General features: G+C 37.3%; 1 protein-coding gene across 2 annotated transcripts in view; it reads right to left on the bottom strand.

Annotated features, from left to right (window-relative positions):
- The window catches only part of USP4 (ubiquitin specific peptidase 4), a 67,955-nt gene extending 55,021 nt beyond the window's left edge, over positions 1-12,934 (bottom strand). For both annotated transcript variants that reach the window (XM_031959259.1, XM_031959266.1), the window contains exons 1-2: positions 12,739-12,934; positions 9,511-9,638 (exon numbers count right to left, since the gene is read on the bottom strand). In XM_031959259.1, the coding sequence (XP_031815119.1) occupies positions 9,511-9,638; positions 12,739-12,875 (265 nt within the window). In that variant the 5' untranslated portion in view covers positions 12,876-12,934. The remainder of the gene's footprint in view (positions 1-9,510; positions 9,639-12,738) is intronic.
- Positions 12,935-13,669: the final 735 nt, after the last annotated feature.

Below are 13,669 nucleotides of genomic sequence, written 5' to 3'. Positions count from 1 at the left end.
AAGGAAATTAAAAAAGCTTCATGACCACCATCTGGAATACATAAGCCTACCACTTCTCTCCCCCAAAATAGAAGGAGGTTTTCTGGGCAATTAGTGAATTCATTCCCTTCTCCTTCATCTGACCACTTATTATTTGTGAAATCCTGAGCATTTCCCTTCTGTGGGCCTCAGTTTTTAGTTACTTTTACTTTTTCCTATGAGATGGGGAAGGAGAAGAGATAATAGATTAAAATTATTTCAACAATATTAAAAAATAAGTGTAAGGTACTTTTGCTAAGCACTAATGATACAAAAATGAAAAATGACTGATGCAAAGCAGACTGCAACGAAATCAAGGCTGACATCTAAAATGTTCTGAATAAAATTTAAGAAGAGAGATCACTAACAGCTGAGGGCATTAGAGAAAGCATCTTTGAAGAAATAGCACCAGAGGTATGTTTTGAAGGAAGAGGACCTCGACAGAAATTAAGACAAAGGGTAGGATGAAATTGAAAAACCTAGTTGTTCAGCTGGACCTAGAATCAATGACCAGTAATAATACTTGATAAAATTCTAAATAAAATTGAAGTCATATTGTGGCAAAGCTTGAATGAAAGGCCAAAAAGTTTACATTACGTACATGAGATCAATAAGCATTTATTAAGCACTTTAACTATGTGCCAAGTACTATGCTAAGCACTGGAAATATGAAACCATTAAAAGGAGATCCCTTCTTTCCCCACATCCCAAGTAGTTGTACTATGTGACTCTTCAATGATCAGTGAATAATTCAATGATTCCATCTAATCCACTTTTATGTCCAGCTCCTCCTGCTCTCTGAAAATTCTCTCATCTACCAAAAAGATGAAAGTAGCAAGATTCTCCATAGGGTCAAAGCAAGGAAAACAAAACAGAACTTATCAAGTTTTAAGGAAATGGGGAACAATGGTGCCAAAGAGAATCCCACATGTGTTTAATATATCCTTTTGTTTATGTAGTATATCCTTTTTAACAGAGGCTTTCTCAGGACTCATAGGTACTTAAATGCTTACTTGATATAGCAATGATACTATAATTGATTCTGTTTATGCAGGCATTTCTATAGTAAGTTTCTGAAGAGCTCAAAGTATTTAACATATTCTTTCTCATATTACTGTGAAGTATACAAAGGAATATGCAGTTTTATTATTTCAAAAAAATTTTAATTCATAAACTTAAAAACATTATTGACAAATACAAACAAGAAGTTATGGGAATGAATTTCAAACTCATAACTTGTAAACTATTTTGCAATTTCATTTTATTTCAAAAAATGTTATAAATTTATTATTTGTTGTACTGATTTGGATGGAATCTCTGTGGAGGACATAACAGAAATACAAGAGTCATACAGCATGACTATGGGCAATGGGCTAAAATATTCAAGATAAGTTCTTTAATCAACTGAACCAATATAAAGGAACGAAAATATCATCTCTCTTGTGTCCCTTTCTGATTTCTTTTCTTTATACTTGTTTTGTTCCTGTTGTGTTTTTTAATATATAGTAATTGTCATCATGTATCGTGGTATTCCAATTTGAACTTTTTGCATCATTTTGAATATGGGACAATCATTCAGCAATGAGTCTGATAAATGGTTATCAAAAAAAAAAAAAGACATTTCAAACTTTTCTTCTATTAATAAGTAAGAAATGGATTTTTACCTAATTATTCACCAAATGCAATTGTGGAGGGGAATCTCATTTTATTCTCTATTTTCTGGCTATCTCTTCAGAGGACCCACTACTCATACGTGTGACCATACCTTTTAAGGGTTCAACCCTTTCCTCTCTAAAACTCCTATCTTAAGGCCCCTACTCTCCTGGCTGGTGACAGCATTTCCTAAGCCACTTTTTAAAGAAAAGTCCCAACTATACTTTACTTTATTCCCTATTCTCAGGCTATCTTATACTCTTCTACAATTACTTTGAGAGTACTTTTTCCCCCTCCCTCCCACTGTAGTTCTGAAATTAGGAATTATAACCCACTCTGTCATGTTTCCTGGATACAATGTTTCAATCTACTCCCCCGTGGGACTACTAAGTATCCCTATAGCTTTCATGTCCAAAGACACCTCTTCCCCATTATAAGATAAGTTTCTTAATAAAGGTCTTTCCATCTCCAAAATTCCACATGATTCTTGACACATGATAAGCATTTAATACATTATTTTCCATTCATTTAGTCAGACATCATTGACAATGAAAATGACCAGTTCACTCTGGCAGGAATGTAGCGAACCACACTTGCTGTGTCAAACTTCCTAGCTAGAATATAGCAAACTGTTTCCATTAACATACTAGTATTATTATACTGCAATCAAGGGAGATATATCAAATTGGGATTCTCAAAACAGTTTCCCATGCCCTTGGCTCACCACTGCTAAAACTATACTATAACATCAAAATATGGATCTCCATTGTACAAGTTTCTTTGGCAGAGATAAATGGAGAGGAAGAATAATAGACAAAGCACCAGGCTTATCATAAGGATTCAATTTAAAAAGAGATCAGGAGAGAGAATGGAGGGGAAAAATCTCTGCTGCTACCACCAGATCACACAAATATAAGAGCATATGTACATGTACATTCATGCATAAACAAAGTTATGTGGACAAATGAGTGATTTTTTGTCAGTTTCCTAATTTTAATTTTGCAATTCAAAATCACTCACACAACCCCTAATACTGAACAAAAGGTTTAATCAACAAAATGACTATAATAGCTCTTGTCAAAAGAAAATATCCCATTGCTAGATAATTAGTCCCAAATACCTCTAACTCAATTCTCAAAAATTTCAACTTCCCTAAATAACATCACTCAGTGTTCAAGCAGAGACTGGATAGCCATGTTAGTGACAATGTAGAAAATATTCTTGCTTCCAACATAAGGAAGGACTAGAAAAACTATAAATCCCTTCTTACTCCATAAGACTATATAATGTGTATTAAAAAAAACTACAGCTGAGATATCTTTTTAAAACAATAACATGTTCTCGAGAGGAAAAAAAGTCCTCTTAAGAGCATTTTTTGTGGTAACAAAGAATTGGATAGCCAATTGTAGAATTGTAGATTGGCTAGGCAAATTGTGGCATATGAATATACTGACATATTCCTCCAGCATAAGAAATAACTAATATGATGAACTGAGATGTGCATGGGAAACTCTATCTGAAAAATGCAGGATACTGATAAATAGAGCAATATTTACAATGACAAAATGAAAAGCAGCTGAGCTTTATTATGAATTCTGTAAAAAACAAAACTACCTCCTTCCCTGTCTCATTAGAAAAATAGGATCTGAGGCAGCTAGGTGGCACAGTGGATAAATCACCAGCCCTGAAGTCAAGAGGACCTGAGTTCAAATCTAATCTCAGACAATTAACATGTCCTAGCTCTGTGTGACCCTGGGCAAGTCATTTAATCTCAATTGCCTCAGCAAAAAAAAAAAAAAAAGTAGGATCTATAAATGAAGGAAAAGGACACACGTGTGCAAAAATGTTTGTAGCAGCTCTTTTTGTGGTAGCAAAGACTAGGAAAATGAGTACAATACCATCCATTGGAGAATGGCTGTACAAACTGTGGTATATGAAAGTAATGGAATATTATTATTCTATAAAAAATGCTGAACAAGCTGATTTTAGAGAAGCCTGCAAAGATTTCCAAGAACTAATGCTGAGTGAAACAAGCAGAACAAGAAATACATTGTACACAGTAACAGCAAGAATGTGCAATGATCAACTATGAAAAGTTGTTCTTCTCAGCTTCTTAGTTCAGTGATTTAAAGCAATCCCACGGCTTTGGACAATTAAATGCCATCCAGAAAAAGAACTAAGGACACTGAATGTAAATCAACACATTTTGTTCAATTCTTTTTTCTGTTGGATATATATATATATATATATATATATGTCTTTATGGTTTTTCCTTTTTGCTCTGATTTTTCTCTCCCAACATGATTCATATAAAGCAATATGTTAAAAAATAATTTTTTAAAAAAGAAAGTCAGATTTAAATCTCCAAAATGTTGGTAAAAGTGTCAATTATAATCATCATGTTGCTTGATTTGGATTCATGGGTTTTTCTAGATTACAACAGAGGATTAATTAGAAAAGATATAGGATGTATAAACAAAAGGGATTAAAATTTTATTCTTAACCTGTGAAGATACATGTGATTGGGGAATAAATGAAGAAATTATGGTACGTGAATGTAGTGGAATAATACTTCCAGCAAGAAATAAAAAAGAGGAAGATGGTAGAACAGGTCAGAAAACTTTCAGCTTTCCAAATATCATCCACAAAAAAGAGGCAGAGGGAATGTTGAGCTACAGAAATAAACAAAAGGGGGCAACTAGGTGGTACAGTGGATAGAGCACTAGCCCTGAATTCAGGAGGACACGAGTTCAAATCTAGTCTCAGACACTTAACACTTTCTGGCTATGTGATCCTGGGCAAGTCACTTAACCTCAATTGCCTCAGCATAAATAAATAAACAAAAAAACAAATAAACAAAATTCAGGATAAAACAGTAGTGCTTTTAAGACAAACTAAGAACCTATAAAAGACCAGACCTCCAGAAGTAGAGATTCAGCCTGATTAAAATGCAAATATCTCCATGCTGATTCAGAGGAATTTACACACAAACTCTGAAAGCAAAACTTTTTACCTAATAACAAAATGGGCATGAGAAGGTTGAGTAGAATACGGAAAGACCTTCCATAACCCAGGAAAGCCAAGCATCCTCAGGGACTGTGCAACAGCAAAAGGAGAGGGAGCCTTGATGGTTATGAGAAGTTTCAAGAGATCAGAATCCCTAATTTTAAAATTTAAAATTAGGGCAGAGAAAGCATTGCAGTTTGGAGGCACACAAGGAGCAAGGGCATTGTGGGACAATGTGACTGGGGGTACCTAACCCTGTCTGAGGAATAGAAAGTAGAGCCCAAGATTGGACTCCAAGACAGAAAATAATGATAAAAAAGGCCTGAGATGTGGCATCATTCCTCATACTTCAGGACAAGAACTCGATTATACTAAAAGTTTCTTAAAACAAAATTAAATATATTTAACATGTACTGGTCATCCTGCCATCTGGGGGAGGAGGTGGGGGGAAGGAGGGGAAAAATTGGAACAAGAGGTTTGGCGATTGTCAATGCTGTAAAGTTACCTATACATGTAACCTGTAAATAAAATGCTATTTAAAAAAATTTTAAATGAAAAATTATCAAGCAAAGGAAAATTAGCACAACCAAAGAGAGTTACTATGGGGTGAGAGGTGATCAAGGTTCATATTCTGAGGAAGATAGATAATAGAGCTAAAAAAAAAAAATTACTTTTACTTTTTCTTTAAGAATCATCAAATAGTCTCAAACACAATCTTTGTTCTTTGAAGAATTTTTTATAACCTTTAAAAATCCAGTAATAGAGAGGGGAAACTAGGTGGTGCAGTGGATACAGCACCAGCCCTGAAGTCAGGAGGACCACGAGTTCAAATCTGGTCTTAGACACTTAACTCGTCACTTAACCCCAATTGCCTCAGCCAAAAAAAAAAAAAAAAAAAAAAAAAATCCAATAAGAGAGACCAAGGAAAGTAAAACAATCCAAGAAAAATTTTTTAAAATGACAAGAAAATAAATCAACTTGAAATAGGGAATCAAAAATTTAAAGAGGAAATTCTTTGAAAACTAGAATTGGGCAAGGGGAGGCTGGTGATGTTATGAGACAAGAAACAAACAAAAAAAAATCAAAAGAATGAAAAAAAAAGAAGAAAATATGAAATATCTTATCAGAAAAAACTGATCTGGACAGCAGATAGTGAAGAAATAATGTCAGGATTGTTGGATTACCAGAAAATTGCACACACACACACACACATACACACACACACACACACACACAATCTCAATACAATGTTACAAAAAATTATCAAGGAAAGTGCCCCTGAAGCTCTAGAACAGGGATCATGAGGAACATCCAGTCTACAGGAGAGATAATCATTTGGTCTGGCTCTGCTAAAGCAATCTTAGGCAACAACTTGAGTTGAATGTCAACTGCTTGAGTGCTTTAAAGTTGAAAATTTTGAATGGGCCTTGAATGATGTTATAAATATCCAAATGGCCCTTGACAGAAAAAGGTTTCTTACCCCTAATCTAGAAGAATATAAAAGTCTTCTAAATTAAGAAAAAATAAGAGCAAGGGGGATAAAACAAGGGAAGAGGAAATAGGAGGAATTCTTAGGATAGGTTGGTTTAGGAATAAGAGGTCAATATAGCAGGCAAAAATAAAATAGAGTGAGGAGGGATTGAGTAAATAAGTAAGAAGGATAGTATGAAAAAAGGGAAAGAATACACAACAAATAATTATAGTTTATAATGTGAACAGATGAATTTACCCATAAAATGGAAATGTTTAACAGATTAAAAATCTGAATTAATATGTTGGCTTCAAGAAACAATAAAAATGAAAGATACACACAGACAAAATAATGAGCAGGACTAAAATTTATTATGTTTAAAAAGAAAAAGTAAGGGTAGTAATCACAATCTCCAAAGTTAAAGCTACAATAGATTTAATCAAAAAATAGGGAGATTATAGTTATATTATGTGTCAGTAATATCATTCAATATGTTCAGATCATTTAAAACAACTAGACAGTTTAAATACCTGAAAGTATACCTGCCAAACAGATAAAGGAATATATATGAACATAAACATAAGCCATTTTTTATATAAATAAAATCAGACCTAAATAATTGGAGGAACATCTATTGTTCCTGTGTATGTAAAGCTAATGTAAAAAGAAAGTGACAATTTTACCTAACACCTCTATTTATTTAAAGCCATCCCAAATAAGTTATCAAAAAAATTATCCGAGTTAGAAAAAAGAATAACAAAAATCGTTTGGAAGGATAAAAGATTAAGAATTTCAGGGCAGCTAGATGGCACAATGAATAGAGAATAGGCCCCGGACTCAGGAAGACCTGAGTTCAAATTCAGCCTCAGACACGTAATACTTCCTAGCTGTGTGACTCTGAGCAAGTCACTTAATCCCAAATGCCTCAGGGAAAAAAAAATCAGGAATTTCAAAGAAACCAGGGGAAAAACCGTAAAGTTAGGAAATTCAACTGTAGCAGACCTTAAAATATTATCTTAAGGCAAGAGTGCTGTTGAAGTATAAAATGGATACTTTCAATTATCTCAAATTAAAAATTTTCTTATATAAATAAAACTAATGTAGTCAAAAATAAAAGGAATGAGGAAAAGTGGAGAAAAAACTTTCATAGACAATCTCCCAGAGAGGAGGTGATTATGTTTCAATATTGCTGTGGTGTAGGAAATGATGAGCTGGTTGATTAGAAAAACATGGAAAGGCCTGGACCTATGAAATAAAATGCTATCCACCTTTAGAAAAGAGATGACAAATGGAAATACAGTCTTATATAGACATATATGAGAGTATATATATGTATGTTTACAGACATGTATATATACCTAAATTTAATTATAACCACCTTCAGGGCATGGGGTTAAAGGGAGAAAATAAAGTAAAAAGTGCACAGCAGAGAACAAAAAGAAAACCTGTAAAGAAGCAAAGAAAAGCTCAGTAACTTTGAAAACAATGTATAATATTTATTACATACATTTTCTGGAAATTGAAATGTATTGTTCTATCTAGAATCCACTCATGTTCTGTTGAATATAAGGCAATGTTAATGTTCTTTTTCCTTTTCTTGTTTTTTAAATTTAACAAAAAATACATTTTCAGAAAACCAAGACTTGTGTAAACTGACTAGAGGATGAAATAAACAGAACCAAGAAAATAATTTATACAATAACACTATAAAGAGAAAAGACTTGGAAAGATTTAAGAATCATAGTCAACGGAATGAATGACCAACTATAATTTCAGAACTATTGATAAAGCATGTTACCCACTTCCTGGTGGACACAAGGTTTAGAACAAGATACATTTTCAAATATGGCCAATTCGAAATTTATTTAGCTTGAATATACATATTTATCTCAAAGGTTTGATTCCCCCCATTCCTTTTTCTAATGGGGGAAAGACAAAAAAAGGTTAGATAAAAGGGAAACTATGGTTTATAAGTAAGGATAACCAATAAAAAGGTAAAATAAAATAAAAGAGGTTATAGAAGCATTTATTTAAAAAGCACAGAAGAGGTCAGAAGAAACAGATATGTAAGGCAGCTCTGAAAGTTACACGCTGAATTATATACTTAAAAGGAAAAGGAAACTACAAATAAGAGTCACAGTTTCTTGTACAATATTCTTTTTCCATTCCACTTTAAATATGGAAATGCTCATTTTATTTGGTGTTTTGTTAAGTCCAGAATTTTTTTTTTAAAGAAAGATGCTAAGTATGAACAATTCTAAATATGTAACAATTCTGACCTTCTTGGGACTTCCTGATCAGTGGTTTATCATCACTAGTTATATATTGTAAATGATAAACTATAACAGAAATTTAATGAATTGTACCACTGAAACCTTTCTCAAAGCCCCAATTGAAGCTTTCCCCTAAAAAAGAGTGGCTTTGTGATTGCCAAATAAGATGTCCATATGACTGCTCCTACTAGTTTTATCAAGAGACTTCCTCTGAGAATACTTCATGTATATATACTTTATATTTAACAATGTTCTTTAACGATAAAAACTCTATGAGACTTTATCTTCATTATTTTGCAGATGATGAAATAAAGGCTCAAAAAAGCTAAAATAACTTGCTAGGAAGTTCTTAAGTTATCAATTTAAAACAAAGAGCCTTTCCTCAAACATATCACAATGCCATCCAATATGAATATTTTTCACTTCCACATGCAAAAAGACTTCAGATAGAGCCTTAATATTGGGGGGAAAGACATCATCTTCACCTAATTTATTCAAGTAGGAACTGAGATCATGGGATTCTCTGGATCATCTATCATGTGTAAATCTGGCCCTAGCCAATCCACTGTTTCAAGTTCATTAGCTTGGCTTTGATTTCTGTTTTTATTGCCCATGTACCCAATCTCACCTAAGAGTCAGAGAGATGAGGAGGGCTCTAATAATGTTCATTTATCCTGCCACTGTATCATTTAGAGTTCACTCAGAAAACTATAGCTCCCCAAGGACAGGCTTTATAATGTAATTTTCAAATGTTTAAGTTTATATTTCTGACTTTTTTCCTATCCTTTCCACTTGCTGAAAAATATAACACTGGATTAAGTACATGAAAAATAAAAGGGAAAACTTAGAAGGTTGTCAATTCCATTCAACCAGAAGAAAATAGCTGAATTTCTTCCTGATTGTTTTACCAAAATTTCCCCTATATACATGAAAGCATCAATTTCCAACTTCAGATGTGAGCCTCATTTCCATATATATCCAAACCAAAGGAAATATGATTCACAATGCAAATCCTACTTCTAAACATTCTCCTTCATTACTAGACAGTCGTCTTGCTTCAGCATTCCAAGAGGCAATTTAACATTTTACCTGAAAAAAGTCCGGAGTTATCTATTGGGCCAGGAAACAGGTTGTTTTCACCCACATTGTACATATCCCAGCTATCAAAGCCCACATATTTCTTCCACTGCTTGAACCACCGGCTGTCAATCAGATACCTAGAAAAATAGACAAAATTTGGCTGATGTAGAAAAGTTAAAGAGGTAAAAGCTTCTCCAATGCATATGAATACTCCATAAATACAGATTCAATCACTTTCCCAAGCAATCCCACTAAGAAAAAACTTGGGGCTTGAGATGAGCAAAATGGGTCCAATTTGGGCTTGTAAAATAAAATATTTACTTAAGGTAATAGTCTACCCTGACCTATACTAAAGTTGTTTTGCCAATGTGAGCAGCAATAAGTTTCTATTTTTCAGTAGGCTTAACTATACTGCAATAAATACTGCAGTATTTAACAATACTGCAATAACTATACTGCAACTATTACTGCAATACAAGCTCATTTAAATAGAAGCCTAGGCATATGCTTGCATTAAGTAAGACTTTTAGTATTTATAGAAATGTGCCAATTATGCTCTCTTTCTCTTGCCAAGCTATATAATTATCATTTTACATTCAATCTGCTACTTTTTATAGTTAGGAAAATTTTTAGCAAATCTGGGGCATGTATGTGTTTCAGAAGCCCTTCCAATAAATATTACAACTAAATGTGGAGGGGGGGAAAAATCTCTATAGAGCTGCAAAACACAAGTTTCTGAGGTGATAAGTGAAAATTTCCTTTTTCTAGTCCTAAATTACTCCTATACACTCCATTTTCAGCAAGACAGTCAATCAACTAACAGTAGCTACCATGTACATGGCACAAGATCACACAATGGCAAAGTTTAGAATATAATCCCAAACTTCAACTCTCTAATCTCCTAATTTAAATAACATCTGTATATTCCAGAAAATGAAGAATCTGTATGATTAAATACTCGCAAATGCATCATTCTGTAATCAATTTCATTGTGTCAGACAATGAAGCCCATGATACTGCTGTGTTGCTACTGAAATTTCTCCCCAGTGTTTCTGGAAATATTACTGTTTGGTTAAACTATAAGCTCCATAAGGGAAGGGTCTGTCTTCTAACTAAATTTTGTATATCCCATCAAGTATCACAATGTTCTGGCACTGAACATATTAGTAACAAATAAATAGAACATATTTTCCCTGTCAACCTACTGCCTCATTCGCTTTCTTTTGAAAAATGAAAATCTTCATTTAAAAAGCTTTTGTGTGAATCTAACAGTAAGATACAAAGCACACTTTTAAAGGATCTTATACATATTCTCACATACTTCATCAAAACTGTCACTCAAAATCTAAGGTTTTGTTCATATAAATAAATTTCCTCTTCTCAAAGCAAATATTGGCATGCCTTGGTTCACTTTCTAATTCTCCTAGGTCTTTTTGTCTTTAGCCCTGCTCAGAATTACCACTATGCAAACAACTTCTAAATATACCCATCCCTAAAGCTAGCTTGGTCTGATCTTGTTCCTTTGAGTAACAGCTCACTGCAAACTCTCTTAATTTAACTAAAACTTTGCATAATAATTATTAAGTGCACATCGAGGAACAGTATGGCTATGGATTAAGAGCTAATAGATGGAGGGAGAATAGAGTCAGAAAAAAGGAGATGGGGAAAAGCATCCAGCCAACTCTTACTACCAATGTAACCCTGAGCAAGTCACCTAAATTATGAACATTCCAGACAACACTCTAAATTACAAATTGTTCCTCTTCCTTGTTAAAGAAGTTATCTACAGCACACTTAATTAAATCACAGGATTTTTAGACCTAACCCAACACACACACCCAATAAATATGTGAAAGACATATTTCCACTGTCAACCTTATCTCACTTTTCATTCCTTTTTACTAATAAAATGTGAGCATCATATTTAGCTTTTCAGTAGTCAAAGCTAATTGTTTCTTTAAAGAGCTAGCATTTATATAATGCTTTAAGGTTAGCAAAGCACAGTACATATTGTTTCATTTGCTCTTTCATATTATTCATCATCCATCCATTATCATACCATCAAGACCACAAGGACTCTTGGCTCCATTTCTTCCTCTAAACACTAAATCCCAACATAAACCTTGTTCACCTTATACTTACAACTCAATTCCGTCTTACCAACCACTTTTCTCTTCTACTCCAAAATAGAGTTGCCAAAATTATTTTTGGCCCTATCAATTCTCTCTCCAAAACACTTTACAATTCCCATAATCCTTACATTGATACAAGTTATTTGTCTTGCTTGGGCTTACAAGTTCTCAACCAATCAAGTGGTAGAGACAACATCTTTCATTTTCCCCCACACCCTCCTTTCAAAGAAGTTTCTTCATTCCTTGCTCTCATTATTCCAGCTTCCACTCCCAGGAGCACCAGTCTATGCTTACTCAACCTAAGTCCTCATACACGCCTTTCAGAATTCACTTCAAATCTACTTTTTTTTTTGGGGGGGGGGGAGATTCATGCCAATTAGGAATACGCACAGAGCGTTACTACCCTCTGCAGTGGGATACTCCCAGGGAAGTTTCAGCATTAAAAGGTCCAAAATTTCTCAGCTGGAGAAAGCTTTGAGATAGGAGAGAATAAGGGTAATTAAAGAAAATGGAGATGTGAAATATAACTAAAAAGAAGATATAAAACCTTGGAGAAGAACAAGACGTGGGACTTGTCGAATGAGGAAGTCAACAAGCATTTATTAAATACCTATGAGTCTGGCAGTAAGTTAAAGGAGAATCAGATAAAAGGCTTCCGGGAAAAGGGCTCGGGGAGCAGAAGGGAAAGATTTAGGGTACGATCCTAACAGCCTCAGAGAAGGTAGAGATTAGGCCTACGGGGTTCGTCCAGGGCAGGAGACAAGGGAACGACGGGGACGGAAGGGGGGGGGGGGGGGGGGGGGGGAGGTGAAGGAAGAAGGTAATTCTAAGATGCCGAAGCCAGGCCAGGGCCGGTGCGGAAGCCGGGAAGGCCATGGGGCTGGGCTGGTGAAGCGGAGCTTGGGACAGAAGGGACGGCAGCGGCTGGAGGGAAGGCCACCCAGAAAAGGGCGAGGGACAACCGCAGGTTGGACTGGGGCCGAAGGCCTGGAAAAGCTGCGGAACGGGGCCTGCGCCGGGGAGGGAGAACCACGGGAGCGGCTGCCAGGTGCCAGGAGCTGATGCCAGGCCGCACGGCTTCCGTGGCCGGGGTTCTGGTTCTCACCACTGTGCCCCTCGCTGAAGCGCCGTCCTCATCAAGGCCCCGAGCTCGGATTTCTGGGTTTCTGCGTCCGGCCGCTGCCCGCAGCCTCCGCCTTCCGCCATCTCCTTCCCCAGCTCCGGCCCAGCCGGCCCGGACATCCGCCTGGCGCACGGCGCGCTCCACGCCGCGCCCCACGCTCTGCACGCACGCACGCACGCACACACGCATGCACGCACGGGGCCCTCCGCCCAGCGTCGTCCGCGCGCCCCGCCTCCCTCACCAGCCGCTCCCCTCCCTGCGCGTCAACCCGACTCGCCACGCCCCGTCCGCGTGCCCCGGCCGCAGGCGCGCGCTTCTAGGGAGGGGCCGGAGGAAAGGAGGAAGAGAACGAGTGAACGAGACCGCGCAGCCAGAGCTGCTGGGCGGAAGGGCGGTGACCCCGGGCGGGGAGCTGGGCGCGGAGCCTCAGGCTCTGAGCCACGCCCGACCCCTCCCCCACGCCCCGCTCCTTGGTCTTCCCCCAACCCCCACTACTTCCTGGTCTCCAACCGACGTTTCCTCTCTCCCTTCCCCCCAAACCAGGAGCTCGGCCCCCCGCCAAGTTGGGTACACTCCCTTCTCAGAGACTCCTACTGCGAGTTCCGTAACTGCTTCGGGGGCCCTCAATTTCCCCATCTGTAAAATACGAGCGTTGCCTTCCAACTGTCCCTAAGTTCTTTCCCCCCCCCCGTGACTGTGGGCGATTGTGGGAGGGGAGAAGGGGGAACGAGAAAAGCCCATGACCGCCGTGGTCTCAGCCCACGGTGAGCGCTTCCTCCCGGGGCGACTTCTCCTCCCTGGCCATCCGGGATCCGAGGCGCGCCGGCAGCGTGGCACCCCCGTACCCCGCTTTTGTTTGCGGGCTCCCACAGTACGGGGCCGCCCTCGACGTTTTGTGGGGCCGCTTGGGGAG

This window comes from Sarcophilus harrisii, chromosome 1 (assembly GCF_902635505.1).
Source record: "Sarcophilus harrisii chromosome 1, mSarHar1.11, whole genome shotgun sequence".
NCBI lineage: Eukaryota > Metazoa > Chordata > Mammalia > Dasyuromorphia > Dasyuridae > Sarcophilus > Sarcophilus harrisii.
Note: the sequence above shows the minus strand (reverse complement) of the source record. Positions and strands in the feature narration are given on the sequence as shown.